Raw genomic sequence first — 20,716 nt, 5'->3', positions numbered from 1 at the left:
CTATGTTAAATTGCCCCTTAAAAAAAAGGGATCTGCCGGTGTCTAAACTCAGCCAGTAAACTTGCAGGAAGATGTCCCATCAGTTTTAAATCCATAGGCAATTTGACTCACTCTCCTTAGCTTATAAAAATAGTAGCTGGCCTCAATCATCTCAAATTTTGTAGAATTCCAGCATTTAGGCATGTTTTGCCAATTGATCTCTGCAGAAATTGAGGCCTGCTTTATCAGTGATACAGAGCATTGGGCAGATAGCATTTGGAGTAGTGTATAGTCTTGGGGCGAAATTTACCAGCTGTTCACGCCAGTGGGACATTCCCGTCTCACTGACGGCACATGGGTTCCCCGGCGACGAGGGGTGCAGTCAACAGGAAATCCCGTTGACAGCAGCAGGATCAGAAAATCCCACAAGCAGGCCACCTCCGCAAAACACACGGCAGGTTGATTGGTATATCCCACCCTTGATCTCCTTCTTTAAAGGAATGATGTAAATGTGTTGGAAGTTCAGAGGTTTATTAGTCTAACATCTGGAATGGGCAGTTTGTCTTATGAGGAAAGGCTGGATAGGTTAGGTTTGTATGTGCTAAAGCAGTGGTTAGCATTGTTGCTTCACAGTTCCAAGGTCCCAGGTTCGATTCCCAGCTTGCGTCAGGGTCCAAGGTTCAATTCTTGGCTGGGTCACTGTCTTTGCAGAGTCTGCAAGTTCTCCCCGTGTCTGCGTGGGTTTCCTCCGGGTGCTCCGATTTCCTCCCACAAGTCCTGAAAGACGTGCTGTTAGGTAATTTCGACATTCTGAATTCTCCCTCTGTGTACCCAAACAGGCACCGGAATGTGGCGACTAGGGGCTTTTCACATTGCAATGTAAGCCTCCTTTGTGACAATAAAGAGTATAAATATATATAACGATACATGAAGTTTGGAAGCTTCGAAAAGTTGAAAAAACTTTTATTATGGAAGTATACAAAGCAAAACATTGAGTACATTTTTAAACTAAACTGAATTTACAATTTGGCTCTGTAAGCCTGTATCCACTGGGAATGAATATTTACTGAAAAATATTTTACCCAACAGGCAGAGGAGAATTTCAACATTATGTTTAGCTTGGATTTTGACCAAGAACCTTTATGATGAATGAATAACTAATTTCAGTGTACCAACCAGTCTCTAACTTCTTTTATGAATGCCTACTCTTTTAGAAGAATTTTGTTAACTCTAACATGCAATACTAAATGGAAAACTGGAATCTTCTGCCTATATAACAAATTATTAGAAATTGATTTGGAAAGCTATAAAGATATTTTGTGAAGATGTCCACATGTTGGAAAAACATGAATGTTTATACACAATTATCTCTGTGGAGAAAAAAAGGTCTCACTGGAAGGATGCTAAATCAACCCTGCTTGAATTCAGGGCAAAATCGATTAGCTTATCTTTCATGATGTTCTTTGAAAAATCTAACATCTACAGCACATTTATAATATTTAGTTGCTAACATGGCATATCAACTGCCCCTTTCTGAGCACTACTCAGTTACTTCCTGTGCAATGCGTCTAAAAAGGTCTAATGTTGATTTAGGAATAACCTATGCAATAAGCTCTTTTTGTTGTCAGCTACTAGGTAGCTCTCCAAATAAAAATAAACTAACACAATTTTATTTTAACCTGCTTGGTAGAAAACCTATGGGATTAGGTTTGATGACAGCTTCTCTTTTAGTATGCTTTTCCCTTAAAATTGTTGGTGCTTTACAAAAAGTGTGATGAATGACATGACTTTCAATGATGTGGAGATGCCGGCGTTGGACTGGGGTGAGCACAGTAAGAAGTCTTACAACACCAGGTTAAAGTCCAACAGGTTTGTTTCAAACACGAGCTTTCGGAGCACGGCTCCTTCTTCAGGTGAATGAAGGAGAATTCTTCAGGTGAATTCACCTGAAGAAGGAGCCGTGCTCCGAAAGCTCGTGTTTGAAACAAACCTGTTGGACTTTAACCTGGTGTTGTAAGACTTCTTACATGACTTTCAATGCAATTGTTTACCTCAATTAAAAGGCCAAGCATGTGACAAGAGACTTTTATACATATTGTATTACAAGCAGAGGAGTAGGCCAGTAGCCCCTCAAGCCTGTTGTGCCATTCAAAAAGATCATAGGGCTTCCCCGCCCTTTTCCTGTAACCCCCTCAGGGGGTTTGCGTGGGTTTCCTCCGGGTGCTTTGTTTCCTCCCACGGTCCAAAAGACGTGCAGGTTAGGTGGATTGAACATGCTAAATTGCCCTTGTGTCCAAAAAGGTGAGGAGGGGTTATTGGGTTACAGGGATGGGGTGGAGGTGAGGGCTTAAGTGGGTCGGTCCAGACTCGATGGGCCAAATGGCCTCCTTCTGCACTGTATCTTCTAATCCACTTAACCTGCACATCTTTGGAATGTGGGAGGAAACCGGAGCACCTGGAGGAAACTCACGCAGACACGGGAAGAAGATGCAAAATTTCACACAGGCCGTATACTCCACACAGGCTGGAAATGAACCTGGGTCCCTGGCACTGTGAGGCAGCAGTGCTAACCACTGTGCTGTCCTTATCATTTAATATCACTTTACTGGATTACCTAACAAAAATTTATTGATCTGTCTCTGAAGTTCAATTTATTTTTTTGACTTAGCATCCTCAGCTTTTGGAGAAATAAAGTTCCAGATTTACTTTGTGTAGAAGAAAATGCTTCCCGAGTTAACATGATGGCTTTGCTTTAAGATTATGCCCTCTTGTTTTGGGATCGTCCTACCCTAACTTGAGGAAATAACACATCTATGCTACTGAATCACCTTTTCATTTTAAACATCTTGTTCAGATAACCCCAAATGTAAGCCAGGTTTTTGTAACTTGTCTTATTATTTCAATTCTCATATTATTCTGATGAATCTGTTATATCCCAAAAAACTGAAAGCAGTGCTCCAGGGGTGAGATCTGACCAAACCTCGTACAATAAAAGCATCACTTTTTCTGAAGAGGGTTGACATTCTAAAGGGAAATATTCTATGAGCATTTGGTTATCGCTGTCCCTTTGCTCGTCAATAGTTCATAGGATTTAGTGCAGAAGGAGGCCATTTCTACACTAGCCCTTGGAAAGAACACCCTACGCAAGCCCACACCTCCACCCTATCCCACACACACACAATTTACTGTGCAGAAGGAGGCCATTCGGCCCATCGAGTCTGCACTGGCTCTTGGAAAGAGCACCCTACCCAAGGTCAATACCTCCACCCTATCCCCATAACCCAGTAACCACACCCAACACTGACGGCAATTTTGGACACTAAGGGCAATTTATCATGGTCAATCCACCTAACCTGCACATCTTTAGACTGTGGGAGGAAACCGGAGCACCCGGAGGAAACCCACGCATACACGGGGAGGATGTGCAGACTCAGCACAGACAGTGACCCGAGCCAGGGATCGAACCTGGAACCCTGGAACTGTGAACCAACTGTGCCACCGTGCTGCAAATTCTACATGTTTCATCATTAAGAGAACACTTGATGTTCCGATTACTTTTTGGATTCTGATTTTCTAGTCACAGGGTTAAATTTAGTTAACATTAGCTCTTTTTCTAATCAAAGCGAATAGACATAAAGGTCTGGCATGCCAAAAACAATATACATCTGGATCTTATTCCGATGGGTCAATGGGTATTTTAATGCCCGTTGACTGTTAAGCCATTCTGTCCAGATGGCTGGAAAGTGATCATTTGCCATAACCACAAGTTGAATGAAATATTACAAAAAATTAACATGGTATCAAATTATTCAGTTTAAAACTCCAATATGATTGACTTCCTAAGAATCGTTTTGAAGCAATAGATTTGACTAACTGGAAGACTTAAGCCAGGTTTTTGACTGTGATTCTTTATTGTTCCTTTGACTGACAGCTTTCAGCTCGGATTCTCAAATCCCTCAGCTCAAACAAGCACTCTAAAAGATGCTGTGACAGAGATAGAGAACAGCCATGCACAAGATGATAAAAAATTAGGGAAAGGCTATTTTGGTCTCTTGAGCCTGCTCCATTCAATAAATAGTTGATCTTTTACCGTAGCTACATTAACTCATGAGTGAGGCTATTCAAGTCTACACTGACCCTCCGAAAAAACTGCCTACGCCCCACCATATCCACGTAACCCCACACATTGATTATGACCAATCCAACTAACCTGCACATCTTTGGACTGTGGGAGGAACCTGGAGCACCCGGGGGGAACCCTCGCAGACATGGGGGAAAATGTGCAAACTCCACACAGTCACCCAAGGCCAGACTCAAACCCAAATCCCTGGTGCTGAGGCAGCAGTGCTAACCACTGTGCAGCTGTGCTGTCCCTTTCTATCCAAACATTTATTGATCTCTGACTTGAATATGCTCAACAACCGAGTATCCAGAGTTCTCCGAGTTCCAAAGATTCATAATTCTGAAAGCCAAAATTTCTTCTTGTCTCAGTCCTAAATGACTGACTCTTTACCCTTAAACACTTAATTTTCAACTCCCCAGCCAGGTGAAACATCCTCCCAGCATCTAGCACATGAAGTCCTTTGAGAACTTTAAATTTGAATCAGACTTGTACAGTGTTGCTTTTATAATAATATTAGTGTCACCAGTAGGCTTACATCAGCAGTGCAATGAGGTTACTCTAAAAGACCCCTAGTCGCCACACTCCTCTGCCTGTTTGGGTACACTGAGGGAGAACTCAGAATGTCCAATTCACCTAACAAGCACGTCTTTCAGGACTTGTGGGAGGAAACCGGAGCAACCAGTGGAAAACCATACAGACACGAGGAGAACGTGCGGACTCCACACAGACAGAGACCCAAGCTGGGAATCGAACCTGGGTCCCTGGCGCCGTGATTTTGATCAAGGCGATTAACAAAAATATTATTGAAAATATATAGTGAAGATTGCTCTTTATTTGTTTGACAACACAAGAAAGAGTAGTAGGCCCCTTGAGTCCCTCCACCATTTAACAAAGATTGGTTCATCTTTTACAACTCCATCAACCTGCTCTATCCCCATATCCCTCAATGTTTTATTATGTGTCATTATGCGATGCGATAGATCTAGTAACTTTAGTCATCACTACCGGTGTATTGGGAGGAACAGGCAGATCTGAGTTCATGACAGAAGCAGGACCTGCTTTTGGGATTGATCCGTTAGACTAAGCCCAAGGGGATAGCTCACATAAAAACGCATAATAAATGTGCAACACACCACTTGAAAATAAATTACATAATAGCAACTGAAAACCAGTTTTACACTGATTTGGCTTCTAAAATCTGATCTTTTGAATACTTTTCTAAGCATTCAAGAGCATCATGTTCAACAGGATTATTGAAACAACAGTGAGCATAAGTTTCTGAAATTTGGCAACTTTCAATGGGATAGCCACAACATTATCCCTATTTCGAACAAGTTCTTCCAGCAAATGTTAATGCTTAAAATTCCAAAATGTAGCAATACGGCTTAACCAATCTGGTTAAAGGAGTTATTGAAGCTTGTGAAGTCAAAAACAATTTCTCTGAACAATAAATTTGTGCAATGGAACTTATTAACTATGCTATCCAAAATGATATATGGGCTAATTTATTTCTCTCCCTGCAGGATATACATCAAGATTAGCAGTTTCTGCAAAATTAGGAAAGTCATATGTACCCTCCCACTTCCTCCTTAAAACCTTATTGACCAACCTTTTGGTCACCTGTCAAGTCAATGTTCCTGTTCAGTTGTGTACTTGCACGACTGCTCAGATCATTCCCTCCCTACACGAAACCATGTGCGCAAGGCTATGCGAAAAAATTTGAAAGAATCATGCATTGAAATAAACAGGCCACGCACAAAGAAATTTAAAGGGAACAACGATCTTAATACCTCTGCATGTGGCTCAATTTGTTTGTTAACGTTCAACATTTTGTAGAAGTGCACATTTTGTTAAAGAAATTAAAACTCAGCATTACGCTGACAAGAGGGTACAGGGGCTTTTCACAATAACTTCATTGCAGTGTTAATGTAAGCCTACTTGTGACAATAAAGATTATTATTACTTTCAAAAGTTTACATACACCAGACGACAGCTTTTTCTTTTGTGTATTGAGTCAGACAACTCCACACTTGTGTCTGGGGCCAGGGCCACAAAGGAATTTAGTGTTACTCTGGCTAGTTTCACTTAGCGGTACTGTATAGTAATTAGGGATTAATGGATTCACTTGCTCTCACAAAGATGAAAAGCATTTGGGAATATTTTAAACTGGATATATTGCTTGTAACATGCTTCAATTCAGGACTTCCAGTTTGCTTTATTTTTCGTATAGAATGGTTCTGCAAGGCAATGTAATGATTGAACTTGATTTGCTGAAGTAGAAACCAGATAAATCTAATCTAATCCACATTCTCAACACTTCAAATCTGGGAGCAAACAACATGAAAGACTAGTCAATAATTCTTCCTGTTTGCCTTTTCAGGTGAAGATGATCATGCTCATCATCCGCAGTGTTCCAGTGGGTATGTAGGTGACAGCAACTTAAAGCTATTGACTTGAAGATGGAGAAACAAACTCATTACTTTATGACAATTTTAATTGCAGCAGAATCAGTGTAACACTAAATAGTACAAAGATATGTAGCCTGTGTTTGCAGCAAAATGCTGTTGCTTCATGGAGTTTGTGTAAATATTGACTTTTAACAAATGACACTTTCAGCTTCTTGTCTACAGCAACATCGATAACTCATTAAAAACCTACCATTTAATGATTATTACCTTATGTGAGGCAATATTGCAGTGGGAAATATAGTTTTGCTCAATAAATCAAACAATATTTTTGAACAAAAAGTGATTAAACCTAGATCATTAGACAGGTTAATTATCTATTTCACTTCAATTTGGATTGCAACATTCTCATGACTGCACAAAACATGGATCATTGAAAACAAATTTAGATTGCTCAATTAACCAAGTTTATAAAGGAAAGAAAGACTTGCATTTATGTAGCGCCTTTCAAAAATGCAAGATGTTCCAAAACACTTTACAGTCTCTGAAGTACAGTCACTGTGGTAATGTAGAAAATATAGCCAATTTGTGTGCAGCAAGTTCCCACAAATGGTAATGTGATATGACTAGATTATCTGTTCTCGCGATATTGATTGAGATATAGATTAATTAATATTTAAGGTTTCATTGTAGAACTGTGGTGAGCGAATTGGTTCAACATGGCTGACATTATTATACATTACATTGACTGAACACAATTTCCATGAAGTGATACAAGACTTGACATCTTTAACAAATGAGTCTTTTTAGAAAATATACATCATCTATATGTATATCACTGATCAACTGGATTGACATTCATGTCAGCACTTCCACACAAAGCTGGAGCAATTATCTCAAATTTAGTTCAGGCAAATCATGTAATATTAAGTGAGTCATTCTTTCCACAGATGTTGCTAGATGTTTCCAACATTTCCTGACTTTGCTCCCTCAAATTTAGTGGACAATAGCTACATACATGCAAAAACCAGCTGGTTCAATGAAAAAAATAGCCTGGTCAGTCATAGTGAACCAGTGTTAAGCAGTTATTTTACAAGCAATTTTTACAACGGTGCAGTTGTCCTACTGTGATTGAGATACACATCTAAACTGACAAATGTTACTGAATTTTTAAACCAATTCAATTTTTTTAATGCACATGCAAAGATATTCATTTTTTGTTTTTCACTGGTTAATGTAATACACATTAACAGAAACAGAGACTAACAGAGACTAAGTGGTTATTTTACCATTGGTTGTCATGTTCTGTAAACTGGCCGAAGTGAATGATGAATGACAGAACATAGTCTTAAGTAATTTATTATAGAACAAACTGTGGTAAGATAACTAGGATAAAAATGATCTAACTAACAACTAACACGAAATAACACTCGTGGAGCTACTGCAAATATGTCTATCTTTCAGCACGATCAACTCCCAACTCCTAGATCACATGGTGACGTGAAGGGTTTACAATGCCACCTAGTGGTCAGAGGTCATGCATAACATTATGTACAAACCTACAATATGTATATCATCACATTGGTCTTGAACCAATGCTCAGTGTACACCCAAACTGAACTGCTAACAGCCCAGGTGTCCCAAAGGCACAGATTCAAACTTCTCCCAAAAGTGTCCATTGTATAGGACAGGGAGATGTTGACAAGCTAATGTTTACTTGCAAATTTCTTTACTTGCTAGTGTTATTCTATGAAGAGTTTAAGTTGAAGTGACCTTTTAACTATTAGGTAACAAATGAATTGTCATAGGAGCTTTAAGTAAGCAATTTTTTTAAAAACTGGGAAACTTCAGTCTTTTCTCTTTATAGATGCTGACTACTGTGCATTTCCCACATTTTGTTTGAGGTTTCCGATATTTGCAAAAATAATTTTCATGTGTACCCAGTTAAGAGAGCTCTGTTGTATTTGGCATTCTACAAATGTTTCACAACCTGATGTAATTAGGATACATGGTTTGACTTCTTTCATTCCTGGACAACTTTGGAAAGGTACAGATATCAACAATAAGAATGTATGCTCTGATGATCAGATTTCCACTGAAACCATCAGCAGGACGGCTATGATCTCTATGTAAAGCTATAGTCATGCTATCCTACTTTCAAGCATGGAAATACCCATCACTTAATTTTTGTACAGGTTGAAAATCCCTCATCTGAAAAGCTTGGGGCCAAATTTGTATCAGATTTCGGAATATACTGCGCACGGGCGGTGTGCATTGTTAACTGCGCATGGGCGAAAGATTGGGAACTGCACATGTGCAGGGTGTGTTGGGAACTGCGCATCGCCCGGGCACCTTGTGGGATTTACCACTCGTGATGTCATGTTGCTGTTCGAAAAAAGTGTGGATTTGGGAATTTTTCAGAATTTCAGATAAGGGATGCTCAATCTGTACTTGCGGTTTTCTATGCACTTCTGTAAATCTTTTCTGCAGTTATTTAATCGGTTAGTAAATTTGTTTTGCATAATTTACATGCATCGGATAATATTTTATAATGCTTTATAAAGTCTAGATGATCATAAGGGGGACCATAATAGACTACATAAGCTGAAAATAGTAGTAAGGGTCTCTCTTCTAAGTGTCTTTTGCTTATACTTTCTTGTTAATATTCTAAAACATTTTGCATACCTCAAATTTCTAAATTTACAGCTTACATTTTCTATTCTTTCTTCAGTCTGGGGCTGTTTAGCACAGGGCTAAATCGCTGGCTTTGAAAGCAGGCCAAGCAGGCCAGTAGCACGGTTCGATTCCCGTAACAGCCTCCCCGAACAGGCGCTGGAATGTGGCGACTAGGGGCTTTTTACAATAACTTCATTTGAAGCCTACTTGTGACAATAAGCGATTTTCATTTCATTAATTCAACTCTCCCCGAACAGGCGCCGGTGTGGCGACTAGGGGCTTTTCACAGTAACTTCATTTGAAGCCTACTTGTGACAATAAGCGATTTACATTCTCATTTAGACTTGGGATCAATGTTTTTGTTCTTCTTGCATCATCCACAACATAATTCATCTGGAAATGGTAAGGAAAAGGAATGATAAAGGGACTGTCCTGTCTCTGATACCCTGGTTCACATTTCATCACTCCTAATTCTCGTTGTCAGAGAGTTCCCATACAAAAGTGCAAGTTGCATCACCAGCTTATTTACCTCACCTACATCACTGTTGAGGACTCATGAAAGAGCAATTTATTCATACATTTCATCTAATCTATAATACTGTATATGCTGCCAGCATGCAGTCATCTCTATATTGAGGACAAAACAAAGTGGTAACATAGAACATTGCAGCACAGTACAGGCCCTTCAGCCCACGATGTTGTGTCGACCATTTATCCTAACCCAAGATCAACTTAATCTACACCCCTTCAATTTACTGCTGTCCATGTGCCTGTCCAAGAGTCACTTAAATGTCCCTAATGACTCTGACTCCACCACCTCTGCTGGCAGTGCATTGCACACACCCACCACTCTGTGTAAAGAACCGACCTCTGACATTTCCCCTATACCTTACTCCAATCACCTTAAAATTATGTCCCGTCATGACAGCCACATCCGCCCGGGGGAAAAGTCTCTGGCTATCCACGCCTCTGATCACCTTTACACCTCAATCAAGTACCTCTCTGCCTTCTTCGCTCCAGTGAGAAAAGACCTAGCTCCCTCAACATTTCTTCATAAGACATGCGCTCCAGTACAGGCAGCATCCTGGTAAATCTCCTCTGTACCGTCTCCAAAGCATCCACATCCTTCCTATAATGAGGCGACCAGAACTGGACACAATATTCCAAGTGTGGTCTAACCAGGGTTTTATAAAGCTGCAGCAAAACCTCGCGGCTCTTAAGCTCAATCCCCCTGTTAATGAAAGCCAACACGCCATACGTCTTAACAACCCTAAAAACCTCGGTAGCAACTTTGAGGGATCTATGTACGTGAACCCCAAGATCCTTCTGTTCCTCCACACTTCCAAGAATCCTGCCTTTAACCCTGTATTCAGCAATCAAATTCACCCTTCCAAAACAAACCACTTCACATTTATCTAGGTTGAACTCCATCTGTCACTTCCCAGCTCTTAAGTGTGACGAGGGATCCTCACTTTAAAACCCCTAACCTCACTGATCCTTGTCATTTCTACAGAGGTGCTTCCAACACAGCCTTAAAGAACAATGTTTCAGTTTTCTTCTGGGCATTCTGAACCCCCTGGCCCAAACACTGATGTCAGTAACTTAGACTTAGCTACATCATTTTCAAACTGGTTTTAATTACGTTTTCCATCTCTCTCATTTCCCCAAACATACTTTCTCAAGCCCTTGGTCTCTTTAGATATCAATCTTTCTTAATGCTCATTGGTACTTTAGAGTCTAAAAAATCTGTAACCAAAACATTAACTTGTGTCCTTATTCCATAAATCTTTACAGCAGTTTTGGTTTTACATTTCGGGCATCTAAAGTATTTTGCTCTTCTCCCTCCAACATGAAATTCAATGCATTCTCTCCAAAGCACATAACTGTTTCTGTAACCATAATGAACAGTGTTTCAAGAGTTGTCTGACCAGTTAATTACTTGACCCCAGAATTACTGGAACTGCTGCTAAACTGATCATTTGTTTGTTTTTGTAATTACCTTCCCACTTTGTTCTAACATTCAAAGTGGTGAGGATCACTTCACAATCTGCCAATTCAATCTCATCTATTGTATGATGTAAATGTCAATTTCAAAAATTGCTCAATGTTGAATTTAATTTGCTGTTTTTTCAATCCAATTGTAGATCATTCTGCAAATCTTTTAGTACATTCTCGATACAACCAATCTTTGAGCATGAAATACATTTTTTTTTAAAAGTACCCAATTAATTTTTTCTAATTAAGGGGCAATTTAGCATGTTCAATCCACCTACCTTGCACATCTTTGTGTTGTGGGGGCGGAACTCATGCAAACACAGGGAGAATGTGCAAACTCCACACGGATGGTGACCCAGAGCCGGGATCGAACCTGGGACCTCAGTGGCGTGAGACTGCGGTGCTAACCACTGCACCACCGTGCTGCCCTTTAGCATTAAATTTTTTTTTTAAAACCACAGGACACCATGGCCAATGACAGCTAACATGATAACAAACAATTCACTCAATGTTTAGTTTGGACCGTTAAGTACTTCCAAGTTCAGTAGGATATGTTAATCGTCTGAATGATTTGCATTCTGCCTTAAAACTAATTCCAAATAACCACGATACTCTGTATATCATTTTTTTTTTGCCTTTCAGCATACTTAATAGCCTCAAAAGAAACAGCCACACCTCCATGTTTTGAGATCAGGAAATAAGCAATAGATGTGACCCGAAACCATGAATCAGTCTACTTTAAAATGGATGTTAAGTTGTCTTGTATCTGAAAAACTAGCTAATGTGAAAGACGAGTAAGTACAGCCCTACAAAACATCTGTGGTTAAATTAATCTCATTATTGCAACAGTGTTGCTTTAAACGTTTGTGTGGTAGCATGCACATTATAATAATAATCTTTATTGTCACAAGTATGCTTACATTTACACTGCAGTGAAGTTACTGTGAAAAGTCCCTAGTCCCACAATCCAGCACCTTTTCGGGTACAGAGGTAGAATTCAGAATGTCCAAATTACCTAACAGCACGTCTTTTGGGACTTGTCGGAGGAAACCAGAACGCCTGGAGGAAACCCATGCAGACACAGGGAGAACGTGCAGACTCCGCGGACACAGACAGTGGTCCAAGCCAGGAATCGAACCTGGCACCCTGGAGCTGTGAAGCAACAGCCATCCAAATCAGACTGTGTAAAAACTGTGGAGGGTAAAGACTGCAAACATCTTCTTCGCCTACGGAATCATTACTGATGTATTGTTTTAATTTGTCCGGCAGCCCTCCTATAGAACAGTACAGCACAGAACAGGCCCTTCGGCCCTCAATGTTGTGCCGAGCCATGATCACCCTACTCAACCCACGTATCCACCCTATACCCGTAACCCCCCACACCATTAACCTTACTTTTATTAGGACACTACGGACAATTTAGCATGGCCAATCCACCTAACCCGCACATCTTTGGACTGTGGGAGGAAACCGGAGCACCCGGAGGAAACCCACGCACACAGGGGGAGGACGTGCAGACTCCACACAGACAGTGACCCAGCCGGGAATCGAACCTGGGACCCTGGAGCTGTGAAGCATTTATGCTAACCACCATGCTACCCTGCTCCTAAAAGCTTTCCATTCAAATCTAGCAAATTCTCAATTTTAGCACAAAGAAAAGTTTCTAAATAATAAGTTGCATCAAATTGCCCCTGCCATTTTGCTGCACTTCATCAAATTTATCATTGCATCCACCCTTCCCATTCCTTTCATCTCCATTTCTCACAGCAAGAATCTTGGCAGTCATAGTAGTTTTATTGTTGGGCTCCCCTTACCATCAATTGTTTTTGCTCTCCAGCACGCCTCCCTCTTACCCACCATTTCCACTGACCATTGGTAATCATACGCAAGTTGTGTGCCCATTTGTGCCAGGCACCACTCGCCAAATAAACCCATCAACAGGCTCGCCCTTGGTTAACCAATCAAGACAGGGTGGGCAGGCAAAAAAAATCATTGATTCTGTTTCGTCTATGACAGTGGGAGAAAGCATGCAGCAGTTGAACAAAACATAAGTACTGAGCACAGTGGTAGCAGGGCAGTCTCACAGTGCCGAGGTCTCAGGTTCGATCCCGGCTCTGGGTCACTATCTGTGTGGAGTGTGCACATTCTCCCCATGGATTGGCCACACTAAATTGCCCCTTAATTGGAAAAAATGAATTGGGTACTCTAAATGTTTTTTAAAAATACTGAGCACATCAACAATTGGGGGTTTAGAAGACCAATGGACAGCAAAAATAAATCAGTTTTCTCAGGCATCTGGATACAATTAAATGACTGGGATTGTAAAACCATGTGCGTCCCATGCTGCATGGAAATCGCACGTTTTTCTTCCTCTTTTACTGAAACTTGTTACGGGTTCGCAGCTGTCACCCCATCGCCAACTCCACCACCGTCCCATCCCCCTGGTTGTACTGCCTGTTTGAGGATTATAGGCACAGCTTGGAGTGGCTACCCAGCTGAAGTTTCAAAGGGGGGGGGAAAAGGTGACAGCGTCGCCCAACACGGACTCACCTTCCGCCTCCCATTCGGGCAGCCGAACCTCGTCTCTGCCCACGCTGCCCTGCACGTCCCTGGGCACCGGCTCCATCTGCTCGTCTATTTGCTTCTGCTGCCTCTGGAGAGTCGCCGGCACCTGCATAGCCCGCTCGAAGAAGCGCGTGATCTCGGCGAAGTGGCAGCCGCGCAGGTCGCCCAGTAGCTCGGCTCGCTCGGCCTCGTTCAGCTCGTCCCAGAAGCGGAGTAAGTGAGCCTGTCCGGCCAGCTCCAGCTGCTGCCGCTGGGCGGCCAGCTCCCCGTCCATTCCCCACCCCTCCTCAGCCGGGGTCGCGAGCGAGCGAGCGAGCCGCCCGGACCAACCGACCCCGCGTTCGAAATCCGGTTTAAACCGAGCGCGAGCTCAGCGCAGGCCGATTCAATTCAAAAATTATATAGTTATGAGCAAAATATTATATAGTTATTAGCAATTTCAATAATCTATTTTGAAATTTCAAAATTGAGGCGGATTTACTGAACGCCGAATGGTTTTTAAAATGTACAATCCTTCGGTTCCAACCGTTAATACGGTGAGTAATCACTTATTTAAAAAAAATTCCGTGAATATATATTTTTCAGTAGGTTAAGTAAAACGCTGTCCCACTGATAGCATACACGCCTTTCCGTGTCCGGCTACACACGGATTTAAAGTCACAGTATATTAAAGGTGTCAGCAAGCACACGGAGTTGATGGACACGGATGGGGCTGTACTGCCCCGCCTCTCTCTCTCATCTCCTCTCCTCTGCTGCCTGATCTCCTTCCTCTCTCGGCTCAATGCAAAACCGGCCCTCCCTCATTCCTTCCGCCAGTCTCACTGACGTGGCGCTACCGCAGGCCTTCTGTGCGAGGCCAGGACCCGCCTCACGGGCGAACACAATAGTCCGCCTCCTCCTCCTCCTCCTCTTATTATCAGCAGGTCCGACAATGAACAGGGCGGCTCTGCTCTGCTCGGCTGCCAAGACACCACTGCGGGGCAGGGAGTTCCCCCGTGCTCATACCTGTGACTGCCAGGCGCACACATCCGCATTCCCAAAGTACACGTACACATACATTCCCAGTGACATTTTCGATGTCAACACCCATACGGAGAATCTAAATATCTTCCCTTGATATTAATTTCTGTTGAATCCCTGCCTCATTCTGGGGGTGACCATTGACCAAAAACTGAACTGGACCGGCCATATAAATACTGTGGCAACGAGCAGGCCAGAGGCTGGGAATTCTGTAAATGGTCACTGACCTCCCTCCCCAAAGGCTGTCCATGTACAAGGCATAAGTAATGGAATACTCTCCACTTGCCTAGCTAAGTGCAGCATTTGAAACTCAACGTAATCTTGGACAAAGCAGCTTGATGGGTACCCAATTTACCATCTTGAGCATTAATTCTCTTGTGCGTAACTATGAGTTTGGTGTTTTGTAATTTCTTACCCCAGTCGGGTAGGTACTTCTACATTGGTGCAGCTGGTAGTGTCCTATCATGTGGATTTCATGCTATACTGATTTATTTATAGTGCTGTTTCCTTTATGGTAGATTGACGGCTAAATCCGTCACGTCCTGAGTGGTTTGCGGAGCAGAGTGGCTCTGAAACAGAATGGCATCTAAATAGAGTGACTTAATTGGGAATTTGGAGACAGTGGGAAGTCCTGGCAAGTATTGATAAGTGGAATCTGTAAAAGCGAAAGTCTAGTTTATCTTGATTAAACTAGAATTTCTAAAGTTCTAAGTTTATCAGAACCTGCTTGCCGGTGGCAGTTAACTGTCAATCAGTTGTAAAGCATTTGGTTTTGAACAGGTGCGGGGCAACATGGTGGAGCAGTGGTTAACACAACCGCCTCATGGCACCTAGGACCTGGGTTCGATCCCAGCCCCAGGTCACTGTGTGGAGTTTGCATTCTCCCCATTTCTGTGTGGGTCTCACCCCCACGATGAAAAGATGTGCAGGCTAGGTGAATTGGCTACTCTTTGAGGTCAACCAAATATAAGAAAGTACAGTAAGAAGTCTTACAACACCAGGTTAAAGTCCAACAGGTTTGATTCAAACACGAGCTTTCGGAGCGCAGCTCCTTCCTCAGGTGATTTCCGTGGAACTGCGCTCCGAAAGCTCGTGTTTGAATCAAACCTGTTGGACTTTAACCTGGTGTTGTAAGACTTCTTACTGTGCTCACCCCAGTCCAACGCCGGCATCTCCACATCAAATATAAGAAAGGAAACAAACTTGAGGATAAAGTAAAAATGGCCGCTCCTGATAGGGACACTGCCTTAATGTAACAAAGATCAATGGAAACTTAAAAACATTAAATAAGAGTGCAATTAATGGAGTCAATAAAGCATCCGACCCCTCCTTTTTAAAAAAAAAAATTAAATAAATTTAGAGTACCCAATTCATTTTTCCAATTAAGGGGCAATTTAGTGTAGCCAATCCACCTAACCTGCACATCTTTGGGTTGTGGGGGCGAAACCCAGGCAAACACGGGGAGAATGTGCAAACTCCACACAGACAGTGACCCAGAGCCGGGATCGAACCTGGGACCTCGGCGCTGTGAGGCAGCAGGGCTAACCCACTGCGCCACCGTGCTGTCCTGACCCCTTCCTTTTCTTGATCTCTTTGCCATTTGCATTCATCCTCTGTTGCTGTGCTGTCGGGAATGTGCAGCCATTCAACGAGCTCAAGTGCCTCATGTGCTTCCACTCCCATGATAGACTCACCGTTCCGTGTCCACAATGGAAAATGGTATGATGTGACATCTGTTGCTTCGAGCTCACATGTTCCCAATGTCGCAATCTCATTCCCATTGTAGCTTTCAGTAGTCTTGTTTGATTGACGTCTTTCGGTTTAACTCGCAGTCCGTTCAAATCTGACAAAACTGATAAGATTTGACATCGCTCCTGTGTCGAGCTTGCATTTAATCAATGTGTCATTCAGCATTGATGGAATTGTCCATCTGTCTTCCATGGTATCGGCATCACTATCACTATTGCCGCAACTGGTAAATAAGACTTCTTCACTTTGCATATTTGGACTCATTGTTTCCTCAGTCGAAATCAGATCAATAAAAAACAGGTCTTCAATGCACATCTCATCAATCACGTTGACTGACCCTGTTTGGTCTACTGTTGGACGTGAAAAACATTCCCAAAGTGATTTGTTCTGGCACACTTGGAACACACCATCCCAAATGCTGGACAGTGTCGTGTCAAATGTCGATTGCTGCATCGCTGGCATAAAATGGCGGACCCTGTTAGTCGCTTAAAATGGCTGCCCACATTGGGACCCTTTTTATTCAACTGCGTCGCAATGCTTATGGTGCTGGCATCTTCTCCCACATTGGCACCAAAAATGTTTCAGATTGAACATGCTAATCTGCTGTGCAGCTAGCTCGCAGGCATGACAAATCATGATTGCGTTTTCTAGTCGAAGCTCACCTTCCCTTAATAGCCTCTTGCGTACCTTGTCATTTGACATCTCGAACACTATCTAATTGTGGATTATTGACGACTTTAAAGTACTAAAATTGAATGATTGCGCCTTCAAACGGAAGTCGGTTAGAAAACTATCAAACGATTCGCCAGCCTTCTGAGTAAGTGCGAAAAGATTTAATGCTCAAACGTTTCATTTTTTTTCGGGGGGGGAAGGAGGGCGCTATGTCGATCAGAGTATTGTATTACTTCATCAAAGCTCTTGCTTTCTGCTTTGCTGTCGAATGCGAAAATATTATAAATTTGGACCTGCTACCGTGAGCTGCAACGCAATATGCCCCTCGTCAGGCTATGCCTGCAAGCCAAGGACTGTAACATACAGCTTGAATTGCTGCTTAAAAACTCACCAATTCTCATCTGCATTACCGGTGACTTGAAGCAGGTGAGGTGCCTTCAGACCTTCCATCTCTAACTTCACAGTCTTTCTGTGCGTTGAGTTCCAGTTGCCCTAGTAGTTTACCAGGCCAATGGAAGAATTAGCTTTTTTCATTCTTCGGTCTGTTTCGTCCTGTCTTCTCCATAGTCATCTTCAATTGTTCAACACACCTGGTACCATGTTATGTTCTGTGTCTTGGTTGTGGTAAAGATGCGCACAGAACATTTAGTTCTTTACTAGTAATATAGTTAATTCACAAAATGAACACGTGGAAAGATAACTAAAGGAACCATGATAGAAACGGTTACAATAAGTGAATTCTCCTGGAGCTACCTCTAATGCTACTGTCCTCGAGTACAACTTACTACCAACTGCCCGATCTCTTGAGTTACGTGGTGGATCTCTGTCCCCACTTGCTGGGCAGAGGTCGTAAATCTAACTATATACATTACTATGCAAATGCACATCACCACATCCGTGTCGGCATGGGTCTCACTTCCACAACCCAAAAAGGTGTGCAGAGTAGGTGGATTGACCATGCTAAATTTCTTCCTTAATTGGGGGAAAAAAAAGAATTGGGTTCTCTAAATTTAGGGAGTAAAAACGGGAGGAACTCAAAACAATTATAACCACCAGGGAAAGTATACTGAGAGAACTATTAGAACTAAAGTCTGACCAGTCCCCATGACCTGATGGCCTGAATCCTAGGGTCTTCAAATAAGTGGCTACAGAGATAGTAGATGCATAGTTTGTAATTTTCTAAACTTCCCTAGATCAGATTGGAAAATAGCAAAAGTAATTCCTCTACACAAGAAAGGAGGGAGTTAAAGGGTTGGAAACTACAAGACAGCTTGCCTAACATCTATCATAGATAAAATGCTAAAAACTATTATGAAGGAGGTTATAGAAGGGCACTTTGAAAGTGGAAAAAAAATTATTTTTCACTAATTTGTTAGAGGCCTTTGAGGAAATAACAAGAAAAATGGATAAAGAGAAACCAGTTGCCGTGGTCTGCCTGGTTTCCAAAAGGAATTTGATAAGGTGTCACGTTAAAGATTGCTGCACAAAAAAGGAGCTTATTATGTAGGAGGTAACATATTAGAATGAAAGGGGGATTGATTAGCTAACATGAAGCAGAGAGTAGGGATAAAGGGGTCATTGTTCTGCTGTCAAGCTGTAACTAATGACGTGCCACAGGGATCAGTACTGGGGCCTCAACTATATACAATCTATATCAATGACTTGGAAGAAAGGATGGAATGTATGGTTTCGAAATTTGCTGATGACACAAAGATAGGTAGGAGGAATTCTCAATTCCTGAGATTAAGTGTTGACGCCGGGTCAGGATTTGTGGGCTTCTACGACAGAAAAACTGGCACTGCACCTGAACCATTTCAGTGACCATTGATGGGCTAGCACCGGCACCACGTGAAACAATCGATTCCAATGAGAAACCGTGCCAGATTCGCTGGATTCACGATAGACACTCAGGAGACTGACAAGATGCAGTCGCATATACATACTGCACTCCCCATGCACACCATTGCAGCCAACAAGATGGCAGAGAGGAGAGCGACACCCCCACATCATTGCAGGACCTGCTGATGATGGGCGAACCATTTTGGTGTTCCCAGCCACAGCCAGTGCCATAGCCCCAGATGCTGAACAGCGACAAGGATGATACCAACACGGACTGGAGCCATCAATCCAAGACCAGGCCAGCCCGGAGTTCGAGTCCGGGGATGTCACAGATTTCCTGTCAACACCCTCCAGCATCCCAGAACCACTCACCTTGGTTGGGCACTAAGGAGAAGGGGTTCCTGGGACACATTCTGGTTCACACCACACAGTTGATCAGGTATCATCAAGTGGAGATAGGAACTCTCAAGGGGAGGACGGTCAGAGGGCAGGCCGATCCCAGAGACTAGAGCAACACGGTAGCACAGCGGTTAGCACTGTTGCTTCACCGCTCCAGGGACCCGAGTTCGATTCCCGGCTTGGCCACTGTCTGTGTGGAGCCTGCACGTTCTCCCCGTCTGTGCGTGGGTTTCCTCTGAGTGCTCTGCTTTCCTCCCACAAGGCCTGAAAGACGTGTTTATTCAGTGGATTGGACATTTTGAATTCTCCCTCTATGTAGCTGAACAGGTGCTGGAGTGCGGCGACTCGGGGATTTTCACAACAACTTCCGTGCAGTGTTAATGTACGCCTACATGTGACACTAATAATGATCATTATTTTTAGCTGCCATCTGGATGGGTTTCGGGCTTCTGGACGGTCCTATTGACCGTGGAGATGCAGTTGCAGAGCTAGGGACTGCATGAGGGGTTCTCGGCTCGCATCCAGCACCTGCAAGCACAGGTGGAGGAGACCAACCGTGTGCAGGAACAGGGGGTGTGCTGACCATAGCGCCACCCAGGCCAACCCCGCACGGGTGGCGTTTGCTGTGGTGGCCTCGGAGGCAAAGGTATTGGCCATGGGTCAAGATGTCCAAGGCCTAGGCACTCTATGCGGGCACTGGCCAAGTCACCTGGACAATGCAGCGGCGCTCCTGAGCATGTTGGGCTTGGGCAACATGTTGTGCGGCCTTTTGTGCCTGCTCAGACCCCATGTCCTGCCCATCCTCGTCCTTTCCTGCATCCTCCTCATTAGATGAGGACTGGCATTCATCCTCCTCCTCCCAGCATGTTGCCCCTGTGTTGCGCAATGTTGTGCAGGATGCAGCAGGCCGCACGATGTGTGCAACTCTCCCAGCGTCATATTGGAGGGTCCCTCCACAGCAGTCTAGATTCCTGAACCGCTGGGAATCGTTGAATGTGCCAGGATGAATGTGTCGTGCACATTGCCCGGGTATCAGGCGCAGGCGTGCATGCTGCGAATCTGATGGTCATACACCAGCTGCCCGTTCATCGAGTGGAACCTCTTTCGGTTTCTGAAGACTGGCCTGTCATCTACAGGTGCCCATCGGGCAACATGCATCCCGTCAATCACCCCCTGGACCCAGGGCATCACGGCGATGGCAGCGAACCCCACTGCCCAGGCTTGCTGATGGGCTTGGTCCACATTGAAATAGATGTATTATGCAGACTGGGCATATAGACCCTCCGTGCACCGA

General features: G+C 43.2%; 1 protein-coding gene across 2 annotated transcripts in view; it reads right to left on the bottom strand.

Annotated features, from left to right (window-relative positions):
• The window catches only part of uap1 (UDP-N-acetylglucosamine pyrophosphorylase 1), a 54,589-nt gene extending 39,922 nt beyond the window's left edge, over positions 1 to 14,667 (bottom strand). Inside the window, exon 1 of one of the 2 annotated variants that reach the window (XM_038794918.1) lies at positions 13,729 to 14,667. In XM_038794918.1, coding sequence (XP_038650846.1) covers positions 13,729 to 14,017 — 289 coding nt within the window. In that variant the 5' untranslated portion in view covers positions 14,018 to 14,667. The remainder of the gene's footprint in view (positions 1 to 13,728) is intronic. The other variant, XM_038794919.1, reaches the window with a different exon arrangement.
• Between the last annotated feature and the right edge of the window lie 6,049 nt (positions 14,668 to 20,716).

This window comes from Scyliorhinus canicula, chromosome 4 (genome assembly GCF_902713615.1).
Source record: "Scyliorhinus canicula chromosome 4, sScyCan1.1, whole genome shotgun sequence".
Lineage (NCBI taxonomy): Eukaryota > Metazoa > Chordata > Chondrichthyes > Carcharhiniformes > Scyliorhinidae > Scyliorhinus > Scyliorhinus canicula.
The sequence above is the reverse complement of the archived record's forward strand: the minus strand, read 5'-3'. Positions and strand labels throughout refer to the sequence as shown.